Source organism: Danio rerio, chromosome 17 (assembly GCF_052040795.2).
Source record: "Danio rerio strain M-AB ecotype USA chromosome 17, GRCz13ab, whole genome shotgun sequence".
Lineage (NCBI taxonomy): Eukaryota > Metazoa > Chordata > Actinopteri > Cypriniformes > Danionidae > Danio > Danio rerio.
Window position 1 is genome coordinate 3136488 of NC_141037.1, and position 19739 is coordinate 3156226.

The 19739-nt window shown below is 39.4% G+C and overlaps 1 protein-coding gene across 2 annotated transcripts; it reads right to left on the reverse strand.

Moving 5' to 3' along the window:
* Positions 1–383: 383 nt before the first annotated feature.
* On the reverse strand, positions 384–19437 carry zfyve19 (zinc finger, FYVE domain containing 19). Of its 2 annotated transcripts, none has more exon segments than NM_001002412.2 (11): positions 384–713; positions 3108–3289; positions 6132–6224; positions 8935–9011; positions 11185–11400; positions 15569–15674; positions 15778–15920; positions 16669–16832; positions 16907–16960; positions 19012–19133; positions 19212–19428. In NM_001002412.2, coding segments are annotated over 11 exon segments (1293 nt in total). In that variant the 5' UTR covers positions 19266–19428; the 3' UTR covers positions 384–631.
* Positions 19438–19739: the final 302 nt, after the last annotated feature.

Consider the following 19739-nt stretch of genomic DNA (forward strand, 5'->3'; position numbering starts at 1 on the left):
TCATTTGTTTTGTTTATCTGCAGTCCCGATGTTGTGACGAGAAATGCCCCCATGCACGGATTGCCTTCATAAACTTTCTTTAGCATTCTTAGTCTACATTTTTTTAAAAAAAAGTAAAAAAAAAAAACAATAAACACAGCTGATCCGAATCAGATGTGTTTAAAAGAGTCAAACACCTTCATTAGTTGGATCAGCTGTTTAATCAGGGTTAAAGCAAAACTGTGCAGAGCTGCAGCCCTCCAGGGATTGAGTTTGAGACCTGTGTATTATACCATATGAATGAGATGTTTATATCATAATTTCACATCCAAACCATTTTTGGTCCCTATTTTAGTGTCTCAAATGTCAATGTGTAAATAAATGAACGAAAGTCACATGACTAGTCCGGTAGATCACATGACCTGCTGTCAGTATTTTATTGAAGGTTTAATCCAGTTTAATATTCATAGATGGTCATATTTCACACACATATAGTTCATTAATAATCACAAATCTCCATCATGAGTCTAAGACTGTTTAAAGCACATTTAAGCAACACTATGTTTATTAATATTTCCTCTTAGTGCAGTTTAAAAGCACGTACACAGTACTGATAAATATTTTAATAACCTACATATGCTGATGGAGGCGTTCATGTGTTCTTCTTGCTCTTCTTTGGAGCCGAATATGAGGAAGTGCGGTGATCCTGTCTGTCGTATTTATCATGACCGTCCCTGCAGCACAAACACACAATAACATATATTAAAGCCGAGCCATTATACAAAAATCACTTCTATAAGGGGGTTAAACACAGTTGTGTGTCAGGAGTGTGTGAATATCTCCAGTCTCTAATGGTCAACATGAATTAATTCTATTTGTTATAGTCAGACTTGATATAAACAGTCTGCAGAAACACGTTGATTGACATTCTCCAATTGCACGTGTCATCAGAGGGGGAAAGCCCCGCCCACTTGTGCCCATCTCTCCCTCATTAGCACAAGACGTTAATCTCGTTTTTCTATCAGCCACTATGCTGACACAAAGGCATTTGTAGCTCCGCCCTCTTCTGAAAAGAGCACAATCTCATTTGAATTTAAAGCGACAGTCACCAAACCGCCACATTTAGAATCAGAGCCTGAAAGGGTCAGTTCCAGAGAGTTAGAAAACATTATCGGTGTGCTATTTTGAGCTGAAACTTCACACACACTCTAGATTTAATGTTTACAATGCAAATCCAATTAGATCCACTTATATGGTAAACAAATAAAGTTTTTCATATAATAGATCTACTGAAAGACAGAAAATATGACTTTACACACTGTATTGTAAATAAATCATATAAATATTTTGATAATAATCAACAATATTACTGAAATAATTTAAAAACTGCGTAAATTTACACACATTTACACAAGTGAATAAACAGTCAATGATAAGCTAAAAATCTGCGGAACTCTGCACGTGTAGATTCCGTGTGGGCCTACTCAAGACTCCGAACATAGCACAACACAACACAGCACAGGATAACACAGCATAACAAAACAACACAACACAGCAGAGCATGGCATAGCACAGCACAGCAGAGCAAGAGCACAGCATAACACAGCACACAACACAACAGAACATAGCATAGCACAGCAGAGCACAGCATAACACAGCACAACACAGCATAACATAACAGCACAGCACAACAGAGCACATCACAACACAGCATAACATAACATAACAGCACAGCACAACAGAGCACATCACAACACAGCATAACATAACAGCACAGCACAACAGAGCACATCACAACACAGCATAACATAACAGCACAGCACAACAGAGCACATCACAACACAGCATAACATAACAGCACAGCACAACAGAGCACATCACAACACAGCATAACATAACAGCACAGCACAACAGAGCACATCACAACACAGCATAACATAACAGCACAGCACAACAGAGCACATCACAACACAGCATAACATAACAGCACAGCACAACAGAGCACATCACAACACAACATAACATAACAGCACAGCACAGCACATTATAACACAGGACAACACAACACAGCATAACATGACAACACGGCACAGCACGACACAACACAGCATGACACAACACAACACAGAACAGCACAGCACAGCATAACACAACACAGCACACCACAAGCCAAAACAACACAGCACAACACAGCACAACACAGCATAACATAACAGCACAGCACAACACAGCATAAGACAACACGGCAAAGCATAACACAACACAGCACAGCATGACACAACACTGCACAGCACAACACAGCATAACATAACAGCACAGCACAACACAGCATAAAACAACACGGCACAGCATAACACAACACAGCACAGCATGACACAACACAGCACAGCATGACACAACACAGCACAGCATGACACAACACAGCATGACATAACACAACACAGCACAGCACAACACAGCATAACATAACAGCACAGCACAACACAGCATAAGACAACACAGCACAGCATGACACAACACAGCACAGCATGGCATAACACAACACAGCACAGCACAACACAGCATAACAGCACAGCACAACACAACACAGCATAAGACAACACGGCACAGCATAACACAACACAGCACACAACAAGCCAAAACAGCACAGCACAACAAAACCCAGCACAGCATAACATATGACAGCACAACACAACACAACATAACAGAACATAGCATAACACAACAAAGCACAGCATAACACAACACAGCACAGCACGGCATGGCATTTCACAACACAAGCCAACACAGCACAGCACAACAAAACCCAGCACAGCATAACACAGGAGAGCACAACCCAACATAACAGAACATAGCATAACACAACACAGCACAGCACAGAATAACACCGGACAACCCAGGATAACACAACATGGCAATGCATGACACAACACAACACAATACAGCACAGCACGACATAACACAGCACAACAAAACATGGCACAGCATAACACATGACAGCACAACACAACATAACAGAACAGAACACAGCATAGCACAACAGGAGCACAGCACAGAATAACACAGCACAACAGAACATAGCACAGGACAGCACAACAAAACACAAACCAAAACAGAGCAGGGTGTACCTGAAGCAGCGGGCACAGTACAGATCTCTGTCACAGGTGTGGCAGCGGATGCTGGCGTCCTGATTGCAGATGCAGCACCACGGCAGCTCTTCATCATCATCATCATCATCGTCATCATCATCCAGCCGCCGGATCGGAGCTGCAGCAGCTGGAGGCCTGGATTTAGACTTCTGCATCGAGGGCTTCAACACACAGAACACAGAATGTGTTTATCTTCTCTCTGACGCACTGCTTTTCTATCGTTTTTCAATGTAAACACGCACTGGACGGATGTCACACTCATGTCTCAAGTCTTTTAAAGCATCGTGCACGCAAGTGTTGCGTTTTTGTTAGACGCTTGCAGAAAGATCTTCAACTTTCACACACATCGAAAGCTCATCACTGTCCAAAAGCAGTGGACCAATCAGAAGAGCTCAGAGGGGGAGTAAGCACTGCAAGCTTCTGTTTATAGTAGAAAGTTGGCATGACAACTGTTTTATTCATTCATTCATTTTCTTGTCGGCTTAGTCCCTTTATTAATCCGGGGTCGCCACAGTGGAATGAACCGCCAACTTATCCAGCAAGTGTTTTACGCAGCGGATGCCCTTCCAGCTGCAACCCATCTCTGGGAGAGATACACACATTCACACACACACTAATACACTATGGACAATTTACCCTACCCAATTCACCTGTACCGCATGTCTTTGGACTGTGGGGGAAACCAGAGCACCCGGAGGAAACTCACACGAAGACAGGGAGAACATGCAAACTCGCCAACTGAGCCGAGGTTCGAACCAGTGACCTTCTTGCTGTGAGGCGACAGCACTACCTACTGCGCCACTGCCTCGCCACAAATGTTTTATTGACCTTTATATCAAGGCAGAGGAGGCACTCATTGTGGCTGTGTCCAGATATCCTGAGTTATATGATGCATCATCAAGTGCTTATCATAACAAAATGTTTTCCTATTTCTAATGGGCCCAGTACTGTTGTTATTAAATCATGAAAATAATATCACATCATATGGACTTTGCGCTATGCTGAGATTTTTTTAAATATTCAATCGCATCAAGCATTTTTAGAAGCAAATATGCATCCGGTGTGAATGAGGCCTTAGCCTCTAAAACTCTGCTGCTATTTTGGGATTTTCATCTATATTTTGCCTACCTAAATTTAAAAGCTTCCCAAATCCACATGCAGAGGTGTGAATGCAAAAATTTGGAATCATTTCAAAGAAAACCCTTTGAATGTTCATAAAACACTATTGAAAGGGTTTAAAATATCTGTATATGTTGTCTGTGTTGTAATAAACACTTAAAAAAAGAGGCGCTTTTTGTATTTTTTTTTTTAAATGAACTTAAATTTTAAAGTGTAGTTTTTAGGTTCTGTGTGGTCTAGCGTGCTGTAATTAATGTTAGTGGTTCCTGCACATGTCTGTAATCATAGGAAAAAAGAAAAATGTGTCCACCATAATCTATGCAAAAGTTATTGTATTCCAACTGATGAGAGGTGCTGTACAAGCCACAGGGAGCGATCATTGTTTTCATATTTCTCTATTCTTTTGTTTGATCAAACATAATTCACTGTGTTTAGACCACGTCAGACATATAAAAGGTTTACTTATGCACATCACCTCAAAAACAGAGGAGAATGGCCCTGAAGCACACAGCATAAGGAAAGAGATGACAGCTGTCTGTGCTATCTGGGGCTGCTTATTGATCATAAATGTATTGCTTTCACTTCTGCGCCATGGAAACACCGCGATTCATTCGGCAACTGTTTGATATGTGAATATAATTCAGTAAAAAGAATGCTAGAACCGTATGAGCACCGGCAAGAGCTTTCATTTGAGCTATAACTTGTACATGTGTCATATATGAACCATATGAAAATGAACCAATCTTCAATACCCAGCTCGGGTATCCAAAATACTGTGTATTTAAGTGTAAATAACTTTTGTACAGTAGAATAAACACCAAAGTGATGCATATGTGCATAAAATATCGATTCTACACTTTCAAATGAAACCACTAATGGGGGTCTGGTGCAATGCTAGCCCTTTAAATCTTAAAGTGGAATTCAATGACGTCACGGACCCGGTACCGGGTCCGCAGAGTTTAACTGGTTAATGATGTCTCTAAATATACACACACTTTACTACAGCAGTGTTTGAACAGCAGACCATGTGGTATTGAAGTGTCCTAATATTATGTTAAGACTCCTAGAACATATTTACATGCATCTAAACTCTGAAAACTCATTTTTTCAGAATATGTGTATAATAATAATATCATTTCAAATGATTCAGATACGATTCATTTGAATCAATTCAGCGCTACAGGTCCTTTCATAAGCAAGCTCTGATCTGATTGGCCTTTCTGTATCATCAAGGTAACACACATTTTAGTGTTTGTAAGTTGCAGGAGGCGGAGATTATGCAAATTTGTTATTTTAATCATGTTGATGTAGATCGGTAGCAGGCAAAAGATTCAAAAACATAACGATTCAGAGTGGACTCTTTCGCTTGAGAGTCAACATTTTTATCATGCTTTTTTGGTGAACAACTTTGCAGACATGGCGGTGTGGTGGAGCAGTAGGTAGTGCTGTCACCTCACAGCAAAAAGCTCGCTGGTTTGAACCTCAGCTGGGTCAGTTGGCGTTTCTGTGTGGAGTTTGCATGTTCTCCCTGCGTTTGCGTGGGTTCCTCTGGGTGCAAACACATGCGGTAAAGGTGAATTGGGTAGGCTAAATTGTCCGGAGTGTATGGATGCTTCCCAGAGATGGAAGAGTATCCGCTACGTAAAAACATATGCTAGATAAGTAGGCGGTTCATTCCGCTGTGGTGACCTTGGGTTAATAAAGGGACTAAGGCAAAAAGAAAATGAATGAATGAACTTTGCAGACTGCCAACATTGAAGGACAGCTCCATTATAACCTGCAAATAAGATATTTTTGAAAAACCCTCACGACATGCTCTTAAAATGTGTCTGCAGCTGAAGTGTACTGTGTTTTTTGTGCTGACGATGTGTGTGTGTTTGTTACCGGTTTCTTGCTCTTCTCTCTGTTCACCGGCCCGCTGAGTTCTGGAGGGATGTTGTATCCACTGGCCTCGTCTAAAGCTGCTTCCTCTGATAGCTGAAACACCACACACACACACACACACACACACACACACACACACACACACACACACACACACACACACATACACACACACATACACACACACACACACACACACACACACACACACACACACACACACACACACACACACACACACACACACACACACACACACACACACAATGTAGTATTCTTTATGGGTACAACACATTCACTTAAAAAACAAATACACTTCATTGAACATGTACACATAGACATCACTTATATACTACATAACTGCAGTTTAACTATGTTTATATATAATAACTCTAATAAACTTGTAACTAATAGCTTTTAATAGTTAAAGCATTTAGCAACTAATAAATTTATGGCACCTAATAACTTCTGAATTGAATTATTTTGAAGTGTGGCACTTCATAACAACCATCAGAGGCCGGTGTATATTTAATAAACACGTCTAATAGCAGCCTCTTGTGGTTGTTACAGGAAGTGTCACACATCAAAATAATGGTACATTTATGACTTTGTATTTCACACACATTTTTTCATTGGCTCTGTACTTCACAAATATTTTCAATGACATAATTATGCCCTAATTACACCTTTTTGTCATACATATTTATCTGAAAGTTATGACTCTTTAAGTCTTCATTCACTTCATTTTCATTTTACAGGGTAGCCCCGGGATCCTCCAAATGAAATTCAAGGCTTTTAAAGAGCTTTTTAATACCATTTCAAATAAAATTCAATGCCAACTTCGTAACCATCCCGACAGAAGTATGAGGGAAAAATGTAAAATCTGTATACATTTTGAACTCAAGTGACTACTTGAAATGAATAAAATATTTTATTTAAATTGTCAGTTATATTAAATACATACGCAACAGCGTAACACACATTTAATTTGTAATAAACAAATAAATTTGAACTTGGTGCGGAACACTAAAGCCTTCGCAGCTTTGCTGCCTTCGCTGCAATTTTTTCGCTCAGACTCTCAAGTCCTGTCAACTTCTGCTTGTGGCTTTTCCTCAACGCGTTTGCTGTAGAGTTGGTGTTGAGCCACAGTAAGGCCCCGTTAACACTAATGCGTTTTTGTTTAAAACGCATAAGTTTTGCTACGGTTACGCCATCCGTCCACACTAAGCTGGAGTTCTCGAGCGCCGAAAACGGAGCGTTTTGGAAACGCTGGAGAGGCTGTTTTCATTCTGAAACGCTGCTGCTCCGTCATAGTGTGGACGAGAAAAAACGGAGCCATCTGAAAACTGAGGCGGGACTGCTGAGATTCGCTATCTGATTGGGGCTTTTGTGTCATTGCGTATCCTTCCCTTATTCGTCAAGCCTCTATCACATGACTATAACACATGGCTTTAACGCTACCGGAAGACAATACTGTAAACAACAACATGGGCACAGAAATGCGAGCGTTGTTTGCACTATTGTCTGTTTTAGGCGCCATTGTGCAGTTATTCATTTGTTACGTTTAGTAACAACTCGACCTCGTCGCCTGTCCACAAAAATACCTCTCTTGCTTTCTTTGCCATCGCGTCTAATGATCAACCGGTGTTTGTTGACTAACAATAACCAAATGGCGAGCGAGACACATGATTTCTGTTTATACTAGAACGCGCATGCCCAGAGTGCGCGAATGCTCACGTGATATACGTTTTTGGTGGCGTAGTGTGGACGGAGATATGTTCTGAGACGCTAGGTAAAACGCTAGTGTGGACGCGGATCGTATTTGATCTAAAACGCTGTTTTAAAACTAAAACGCACTAGTGTAAACGGGGCCTAAGATAGGATGTTCCTTGGCTGTGGTGGCAATGCTTCTAATGTAGAAATTAGAGGTGTGAACCTACACTGGTGTCACAGTTTGGTTACGATTATCCTGCCATTGATTCGATTCAATTCTATACCTCGGTGCATCATGGTGCATACACAGTTTCATTTTTTCACGTAGCAAAGACATTTTCACTCATCATGAGTGAATGTATACTGTGACTACGTTAAACAACACGTGGGAAAGAATTTTGGGAAAGAAACCGTGCCCAGGCCCGTTTCCCGGATCGTTTGAGAAGTGTGAGTGCGCTGAATCGGGCTTAGGCACGGTTCACTTGGCCGGCCCTGGCCCGGTTGGAAGAGGTGGGCCTGAGCCCGGTTCACTTGGGCTTTGGCGCGGTACACTTGTGTGTGAGTGCAAAACGCGCCAAAGCCCGAAACTGAAAGCGAGACGTGACTTTTAAGGGGCTGTTTCATATGGATTTATTAATCATTCTTACTGTTCAGTGATCACAAAACTGCCGTAGCTTATTAAAGACGGAAACCCCTCACTGCCCGACAGCTGCACCTTCAGCAGACCTCCTCATTCCTGCAGCACGAGAGCTTTATGATTGTTTATGAGCGCCAAAATTGGCGGATCTGTTGAAATATCTGACTGCGTGTCCCCGCATCCCTAAGGACTGTATGGCGAAATATTTGACTGCATGTCACTGCATATCAAACCACTGAAATGATATACCTAGAGAAATCTCTACTGTGCTGCTGAGTAAGAGAGCGCTTCTCACTGAACAGCGCAGCAGCGATGACGTAAGCGTGCTGAGGCCCGATTGTAGTGTGAGCGCAGGCCGTCGGGGGAGACAAGAGGAGGGACAAGTGTGCTTTGGCCCGGTTCGAGGCAACTGTACCTGGTGTGAGCACGGCCTAAGATCTAAATAAACCAGACCTTTTTGATGACCCTGTTGACGGCCTCTTCTTCAGTCTCCTCATCGCTGTCAGGCGTCTGGAAATCTGACAGTCTCACTGAACAAACACAGAAAAACACAACCACATTATGCATGTATAACCCTTGTGTTCCCGGAGGAAACCCATGCCAACACGGGGAGAACATGCAAATTCCACACACAAATGCCAACTGATGCAGACAGGACTCAAACTGAGTGCTACTCAAACTACAGTGCTAACCAATCAGCCACCGTGCCACCTTAGTTAAGGTTATTAGTAACTAATAAAGCTATGGTAACTAATAACTAGTGGTGGGCTGTTATTGGCACTAACGTGCGATTAAAAAAACATATCGCCGGTAATCTATTCTGGGAGCTGGATCTATTCTACGCAAGCTATGATGACTTTCACCTTGATATTTTAGAGCGAATGTATACCTGACCGGTGAGCCGTCTTGACAAAAAAAGCGCCCTTCTAAATCAAATCAGCAGGATGCCCTTCAGGATATTTCACTTACTTCGAAGACGCTACTGACGTTTACATGGACATCTGTAGTCTAGTTATTTGCCTTAATAGAGAATAATATAATGAAGGTGTTTACGTTAAGTGCTTTTATGTAAGAGTTTACTGTAATTTTGCGTGACTTTAACTGCAGTTCGACACTTTGACTGTTACTCATGAACATTTCATTCATGCCTCTGTGACAAACTGGGGTATTAGACGCAAATAAGAAGTGAGGACTGGTGAGAGTGTTATGGAGTTTATTAACGCAGACTTCCGCATTTCGCAATATGTGTGTGTGTGTGTGTGTGTGTGTGTGTGTGTGCAGCCCTTTACTGACAGCCACATGTGTGGATCTTGCGAGAAAAAATGGTGAAAAGTTATACATAACGGTAATCTTCCCAGTTGGTGGAATGAACTCCCTAACTGCATCAGAACGGCAGAGTCACTCGCTGTCTTCAAGAAGCGACTAAACTCAACTATTTAGTCTCCACTTCACTTCCTAATCTGCAATTGCCTCTCTGGATATACCACTAACTGAACTAAAAAAAATAAAAATAAAAACTTACATTACTAATGCTTTCCTTCTTAGACTTTACACACCTGAAGCTTGTTGCTCTTATAGTTGTGTAAATTGCTTCCTTGTCCTCATTTGTAAGTCGCTTTGGATAAAAGCGTCTGCTAAATGACTAAATGTAAATGTAATTGTTTGATCGCTTGTTTACTTCAATAATGCCACTAATCTCTACATACTCCACACATCTTAATTCCATTTCTGTTTAATTCAGTTATGACTTTAGCCTAATTGAGGTCATCACTGTTTGGAGATTATGTAGTCCTACAGTTCAACATTCATGCTTAACTGAATAAACAGTGAGTAAACACATGTACATCTTATTGAACATCATTTATTTTCATCCCCAATTATTACAGTAGAACAGGTTCTCAAGCAGTTTGTGATGCATTTTGGAAACAGGAGACGAGCCCCTGGACTGATGCGCCACCTGGCTTGAGAAACCCGTTTCCAAAGACGTACATTCAGTCATTATTTGGGTAGCACACATATTCTGAATGCCTTCGGCAGAATTCAAATGAGCCATTTTAATCTAGATTAATTCCCAAGATTATAGTGAGATTAATCTAGTATAAAAATGAATATATGCCCACCTATACTAATGACTAGGGCTAGATGGAATCTGCGGACATTTTTTGCCATTTCTGCAGAGAATTTTGGTAAAAATCTACAGATTTCTGCTGATTTTTTTTAGGAGTATCATAACTAAAACCATAATTTGTAAAATAATAAATAATATCTTCTTAACTTTTATTTAATGTTTACAATGCAAATCTAATTAGATTCACTTATTTGGTAAACAAAGCAAGTCTCTCATATAATATCTCTACTAAAAGACAGAAAATATTACTGTTCAAACTGCATTGTACATAAATCACATTTTCACATTAGTCAAAAATAATACTGTAATTAATGTAAAAACTGAATAAATATAGATTCACACACATTTACTTAAGTAAATAAACAGAATTAATGATAGGCTAAACCTGCGTGCGCAGAGTCCGTGTGGGCCAACTAATAACCCTAACTTTCTGATTTTGACTGTATTGCAATAATGTGCCCCTTTTGTAAAGCTGCCTTGAAACAATAATTATTATGAAAAGCGCTATACAAACACATTTGAATTCAATTATAGCTTGACTAAGTGATGCAGCGAGTACGCAGGAGTGAACGCACCACTGTCTGGATGCTGTCCCTGCAGTCGGGCCAGTCTGCGGGCCATCTCCAGCGTCATCTGCTGGCTGTGTTTGTCTCTCCGCAGATCCTCCATGGCCTCCTGCAGCACTCGACTCTTCTGCTCCTCCAGCTGCCTCCCTGACGCATCAGCATCGTCCACGTTCTCATTCACACTCGCCTGCTTATTCAGATCGTTCAACATGCCGCCTGCATCCACTGAGACAAACAGATCAGAAACTCAAAAATACAGCCAGGATACACAATTTTTCTACTAAAATTCCAGGACTTTCAAGTCAATTTTCCTGACCTTATGTTTGATGTAATGTCAACATATACGTGGTCAGTAATAAGAAAAACAATGCATGTTTAAATTTATTACAGCATAAACACGTAACAATCTATTTAGTTTAAATTTATTTCTATTTATTATACATTATACAATATATATTTATTTATTTATCATCTTTATAAGATGTATTTATTTGTTAAACTTATTTCCAGGACTTATCCGGGCCTGATAAATGTCATGTCAAAATTCAATGGCTTTTCTATAATCTTATGAAGCCTGTACAGTGGGTGTTTTCTCTCTTTTTAAAGCAACAGGATTTAAAAAGCTTGATAAATTTGATGCTGGGGCACAAAAAGGGGTATACTTTTGGCAAAACTTTTGCATTGGTTACCGTAAAGGCTCATCCTAAGTTCAAATTGGAGCTGCATAATATTTTGTTTTAGCATCGATATCGTAATATGTGCATCTGCAATAGTCAAGCCATTTCAAGTGAGTTAAACCATTTGGACACAAGAAATTGTTAGGTCTGCCACTTTAACAAAGATGAACTGTTTATTTACAGAATAAAAAGATGATGCATTTGCTATTCACATGGTGAATAGTAAGTGTAAAAACTGAACGCTTCACTAGAGAGAAAACAGTTAAACAGAGCATCTGCAGCGCGAGGATAAAGAACGAGCCTCCTCCATTCAGCCTCTTTACTTTCTCTTAACTTTACTCTTACTCTTTACTTTGGTGGAGTAACGAAACGATGGAAACTCACTCCACTGAACACATCCATTAGCCCACATATTTAATTTAGTTTGTTAAGCGCAAATATATGCTTCAACACTATTTCTAACTCCAGTTCTAATTTCCAGCAACGGAATAAATGAACAATAACAATGAAGTGTGGTCAGAATCCAAACACACATCCTGTTCTTATGCCCCATATGGTGATGCAGACGTCTCCAAATCCCCACAGGTGGACACATCTACACTTGTGTTTAATAAAACAAATATAAATATGCATCTATTAAATAATACTGCTAATAATATTAACATTTTACTACTGAAGATTGTCATGAATAAACTGAAAAAGACCCTCCTCTTGTTGTAGTTTCTGTGTGTATTAAACAATGTGTAGGCATTTGGACCTGCATAGGTGCATAACTTACACGCTCTGCGCTGGACTTTTAGTTGGTCAATGGCGCGGCCTTTTTCAGTTCCTTAAAATAGCAATGTGCCAGCAATGCGCCTTAACACACCTCCTTTATAGACTAGCACACCCATGAGTCCACAAGATGGCGCAAACGGATTTGCTATTAGCAAAACGTGAAAATTACTGTTGTGCTGGTCTGAAAATGGCAACAATCGAGGCAAACCCATCTTACGCCTTATTGCGCCAAGTGTATAATAGGGTCCTGAAGCAGGTCGCACACCAGATGCGACACAACACGGCATGCACATTAGTGATGGGTATTGTCAAGGTTTTAACATTATTTCTTCTTTTATCGATACCACTTATTGGTCGGTACTTTAATGGCCCGTTTCCACTGAGTGGTACGATACAGCCGTTTCCAATATCAATAAGCTAACTGAACCAAACTGTACTGTACCACTTTTTCGGCACCCTTTCAAAAGTGTACCAAAAATGTGAAAGGGTACTAAAAGGTGGAGCTACACGCACAGCCGAATGCTGATTGGTTACAGAGACACATCACGAGCTCGTGGAGCTAGACAAAATGTAAACAAAGGATCAGCCATGTTCTAATACACAGCCGAGAGATTACATGGATATACTATATGCATATAATAACGAGCCATGGATGACCCGGGCTCAAACAAACCTTGTCATCGTCTTGATGAGCAAACACAAAGCCAAGAAGAACAAAATCTGCCGTGTCCTGTTGTTGCTTTACGAGCCTGTCTAAAAGTGCGAGCGGTATTCGCTTTCTTCCGGGAGCGCGCGATCGCGTCTATATTTGATATAACGAACTTCTTGAGCTGATGATAATAACGTGTGTGTGATTATTAAAGTGTCTCCATCATCTGATCCATTCAGAAAGAAAAGGACAAGCGCGAGAGTGAAGCGCGGGAAAAAAAGGAGAAGCCCGACAAAACACAGGAGCAAAAATGTTTAACAACCTGAATCATGAACAAACTGCCATGATTATCTTTGCCTTTTGGACTATTATGAACTTTGAATGAAAAAATGACTCCCTAACAGATCTTACATGTGCTGCTGAAGATTACAGACACAGATGAGAGGTTTGCGCTGACTGTGGGCTATATTTTGTGTGTTTTTGAACTCAAATAAGTGCTAAATGTATGATGTGTGTAGTTTTTCAGTAATTAATAATAGAACAGAGACTGTAAGGGGGTGTATGTGTTCATACATGTTGCATTTATGTATTTATGTTATATAATCGCAGACGTTACAGTAGCCTATTCACCCTGTCATTCTTCTGCAGTTATAATCAAATCCTGTTCATAGAAAAGTTAGTAATAAACAATTATAAACAAGTATTTATGTGTGTAAAGTGTCTGTTTTGTGAGAAGTGCTTCTCATATGGTATGTGAGCGACCTGTACAGCTTTACTGTAGACATTTATTCGAGCGAGCATGATGTCGACTTAAACTTTATGTCGTACACCACGCCCACCAAAAGGGTACCCTATGTGGTGGAAACGCAAGCCTGATAAAGGTGACCCGTACCGACCCGAACCGTACCGTACTGTACCAGTCAGTGGAAACGAGGGATAACGGTTCTCTTATCGGTACTTTTTGTAGTGTTTTTTTTTTTTTATGAAAAAAAAAAAAATCATTGTAGCGATTTAACAGCTTTATTTTATTATTACGTTTTTAATGTAAAATAAAACAAAACCAATAATTGTAAAAAAAACAACAAAATTTTCCTGTAAAAGAAGGTACAATGGTTTGAGGGAAAATGACAGGAGAAAAATCAACATGTTTGCCTGTTCTGGCAGAAGTCGTAATCTTTCTTGGCTTCTTGTGCTCCCCGCAGTTGAAAATACCCTGTTTGAGTTGCAAAATGCAGATAAATGAGATAATGTTTGTGATTTTTCATTAACGCATTCACATTAATGAGTTAACGGTGTGCTGGGAGTTAACTGTGTTTTTAATACAGTTTTGGAGCATTTTTCAATGTAAAAATAAGAAAAATGTAAATAAATTTTTATAATTTCTTAAGAATAGTTTATTATTAGATGATTCATAGGCTATATTTGTAAATACAGCTGATGTAAAAGCATTTTAATGTTTAAGATTTATTTAGGCTACTGCAAAAAAAAGCATACTGTTTTCATTGTAACCGAATGTGAGTGTTTATTAAACTATTAATATTATACTAATTTAGGTGACTGACTGCTGGCATAATGATATGGATGATGTAAAGTTAGTGGTTAGGCAGCCAAAACTTTGCACTGCAGTTAAAGATACTTTCACTTAGCCAGATTGCTTGCGTTTCCACTTATATAAAAAAACAACACAACTTGTTTGTTGCAACGGGCATTGTCGCTGCCCACTCGGGAAATACAACCTGTTTGGTTCACTCTGCAAGCTTACAAGTTGTGTGTGCATGCCAGTCTGTGTCGAGAGCTATGTGTGTGCGCTTAGCGCAAGCCTCCTTTGAGTGTGCCGAGAAGGTTTTATACTTGACGCTCTCGCCGGAAACACAAGCATTTCTCATGTGAGATTGCCAACGGTGCAGATGAATGTCAAATATCGCAAATTTGAAAAAGTGGGTCAGTTACATTATGATACTGTAAGTAATGTTTACTCAGCAATAATTCTCCAGTACCAATAGCAGAACCGTTAACGTCAGAGCTTATCGATACTTCGGTCTTTTATAATGTAGCACTGACACTAAAGTACAGAGTTTCAATACCCATCCCTAGTGCACATGACAGCTGGAAGTATCGCACACCAGACGTGCACATCCGCATGTTAAAGTTTAAATGAAATTGGCGCTGCATTTTAGAATTCATGGCCTTGTACGCGACCCTCAACCATTTTCAAGGATCTGTGGATATGCTGTATATAGTATAAAATTATGTCGAGTTGTTTTGACTTTTGCTTCATAAAACGGTTTACCGTCTGAAGATGAATTCTGGTTATCAATAGCAGCTTCCTCCGTCATCTGTGTGATTAGATCATTGGTCTGTTCGGTTTGAGTCCTGCTGTCCGGCGGCTGATGAACCTGCACACATTAAACACACTGATAAAGCATGCTAGGGCTGCATGATAATGAGAAAATATGCAATATTGTTATAGAGTTCTGGGGTAATAATTATGGTAATCACAGGCCGCGGGGCTTGGGAAGGTGCAGGTCGGCCCTGTAGTACAGCGAGACGCTCCTCCATTTCTGCAGTCGATGCCACAGGTTGAAGAGGAGCTTTCAGAGCCGCCAGACGAGACTCCAGCTCCTTCTCTGAAGGTATAGACTCTGGAAGAACACACACCGAGAAATTTTATGTAAATGATTTTGGGGATTGTATTGTTCTGGTTTGCCTGTTTTTACAGATTCGATTCAAATTAAATTATCACTGTTTTTATTATTATTTTAATATATTTAAAATATATTACACATAATATTGGGGTTTAGTTGAGGTTTAATTATACAGTTGAAGTCAGACTTATTAGCCCCCCTGTTTATTTTTTTCCCCAATTTCCTATCTGGGAAGATTGTTTCAGCACATTTTTGAGCATAATAGTTTTAATAACTCATTTCTAATAACTGATTTATTTTATCTTTTCCATGATGACAGTAAATAATATTTTACTAGATAATTTTCAAGACACTTCTATACAGCTTAAAGTGACATTAAAAGCCTTAACTAGGTTAATTAGGTGAACTAGGCAGGTTAGGGTAATTAGGCAAGTTATTGTATAACGATAGTTTGTTCTGTAGATTATCGAAAAAAAAAATTAGCTTAAAAGGGGCTAATAATTTTGTCCCAAAAATGTTTTTTAAAAAATTAATTAATTAAAAAATATTATCAGACATACTGTGAAAATGTCCTTGCTCTGTTAAACATCATTTGGGAAATATTTAAAAAGAAAATCAAAATCAAAAGGGGGCTAATAATTCTGACTTCAACTGTATATATTGTTATGTAATATAAATTCACATACATTTAAATATGTAATAAAAAGAATTAGGTCAATAAACAGCAGTCAGTGTCAGCTCTTACTGGGTTTGGTCTCCTCCTTCAGCTTGTTGAGGCGTTCTGCAATGATCTGGTCTTCTTTACTAAGTCCTCTTGTTGAAATCAGACTCACGGCGTTGTCTTTTGCTCCTGCCGCTCTGGATGACGGTTTCTGTTGAGCTTGTTTGGCTTCAAAAGCAGCAACTCGTCTGTAAGAGACACAGATCAGTGTTAATCCACGACTTCAGCGCTTGAAATCCACAGAATATTCTTCTCTTCTTACTTCTTGTAGTTTTCAGGTGGAGACCATCGGCCAGCATCAGTCTGCTTATCTGAACTGTAAAAAAAACAGCTGTCATTATGAGTTATTAATAGATTACAGATAAAATAGAAAATAGGGATGCGCAATAAAGTTCAAGACAAAATTATTAGCTCTCCGGGGAAATTTTTATTCTTTTTAAAATAGTTTCAAGCACTGTTAAATGGAGAGAAGAGAATTTTTATCAATTATTAAATATAAGTTTTTTAATAACTAATTTCTTATTCGTTTTTTTTGTCCTTGCCATGATGACAATACATAATTTTCCTAATTATTTTGCAAGATAAAAGTATAAGTGTGATTTAAAGTCTTAATTAGGTTAATTAGATTAACAGTCATTTGGCAACAGTGGTTTGTTCTGTAGACAATTGAAATTATTATTTCAATCATTCATTCATTCATTTTCTTTTGGGCTTAGTCCCTTTATTAATATGGGGTTGCCACAGCGGAATGAACCGACAACTTATCCAGCAAATGTTTTACGCAGCGGATGCCCTTCCAGCTGCAACACTACGACCAACTTGGCCTACCTAATTCACCTGTACCACATGTGTTTGGACTGTGGGGGAAACCGGAGCACCCGGAGGAAACCCACGCGAATGCAGGGAGAACAAGCAAACAGAAACGCCAACTGACCCAGCTGAGGCTAGAACCAGCAACCTTCTTGCTGTGAGGCGACAGCACTACCTACTGCGCCACTGTGTCGCCAAAATTATTTAATTTAAATTATAATTATATTAATCATTATTATAAAGGACCAATAATATTGACCTTATAGATGTAAAATAAAATAATTCCAGCCAAACTAAAAGAAATAAGATTTTCTCCAGATAAAAAAAAAAAATATATATATATATATATATATATATATATATATATATATATATATATATATATATATATATATATATATATATATATAGGAAATACTGTGAAAAAACTATTCACAGAAGGGTTAATAATTTTGAAACATTATGGCAATTATAATATATGCAATATTTGTATCACATTACTTAAATTTCACTTTTAATTGAATAGTTATATCTATATAAATACTCATATATAATTTGCCACTGGGGGTGACGCGGTGGCGCAGTGGGTAGCACGTTCGCCTCACAGAAAGAAGGTCACTGGTTTGAGCCTCGGCTGGGTCAGTTGGCATTTCTGTGTGGAGTTTGCATGTTCTCCTCATGTTCACGTGGGTTTCCTCCGGGTGCTCCGGTTTCCCCCACAAGTCCAAAGACATGTGGTACAGGTGAATTGGGTATGCTAAAATTGACCGCAGTGAATGAGTGTTTGTGTGAATGAGTGTGAATGGATGATTCCTAATGATGGGTTGCGGCTGGAAGGGCATCCGCTGCATAAAAAATATGCTGGATAAATTGGTGGTTCATTCCGCTGTGATGATGGCGCTGTTGTCCTGTGGCTGCCGTTGCATCACCCAGGTGGAGCTGCACATTGCTGGTGGTGTTGAGATGTCTGGGGTAAGATGGAGGAGAAGATGAACACAAAGAGTCTTGATGAACTCTGGGAGTCCTGCTGAACTCTTTCTTCTTCATTCCAGATGACTTTATTAATCAGTGATTTGAGTCGTGTCAGAGATGTATGGATGCAGTCCTCCAAGCTCATGATGGAGTCAGACACAATATTCATTCTGTCTCCACTGCAGCAGGACTTTATATTCTATACTGGACATTATTTCTGTTCAGTGATGAGACTTTAGTCTGAGCAGAGTCAGACATCACTGTCCTAATCAAATCAGTCAACATCAAGACATGATCATATATATTGTGCTTAAATAAGCGTAATCCAGAGGCCTTTGCCTTTCATATAAGACACTTCTGACACCAAATGATTAACTAGAAGTCGAGTCATTATTTGCTGTACCTAAAACTTGGCTAGGCCACAAGACTTCAGTCAGGTAACGTTAGTGAGTGTAAATGATTAATAAATTGCTAATAAAATAGCACTTCTCGACTCGGAAATATTATATCGCAATACCGCATATTTCCCCAGTATCATGCTGCACTAGTATAAAAGTATAGAAATTATATGTTTGTCTTACTGACCTTGTTAAGTTCCCATAACACTGTTTACAGACTTTCTGCTGACCGTTTCCATATTTTGGCACCACAGCATTGAATGTCAGACAGCCAGAGCAGAAAGAACGACCGCAGCTCTTACATCCCAACTGCAAAAACACAAATCAGACTCAAACACTTACGAATAACACATTTGAATAAGATAATCTGCATTTACAGACGCTAACCTCCTTTTTGAAGAGAGTGAACTTTGATGCACAGCAGTAACAGCGACTATCCATACTGAGAATCCTCAGGGAAGCACATAAACACGTCTGAAGAGGCCAGTTTGACGGTTTAAAGGCTTACGGTTATACATTAAGTACATAAAATTATTAAACGATGGGAATTCAGATACACTTCGTCAATCGCGTTCTTGAATCACAGAATGTAAATATAGGAAACGTTGGGAGAACCGGGTTGTGAAGGGAAATGTAGTTTTAAAGGGTTAAAACAACAATCAGCGCTCTACATTCGAAACTGACATGAAACTCAGATCCCCAGAGTGCAACACGATAGCCACGCTGAAGCTGGCTTTGGGCTCTAATATTTATATAGTATTCGTGACATAGAAAAATAAAGAAAAAATCAACAGCGCTATTATAATGTATTAAAAATACAAGTGCTACAGTTTAACTCTAAAACAACATACGGTTTTAATTTCAGCAAACTGACACGTGGTCACGTGAGAGTACCGTCCAATCAGATCCTCATTG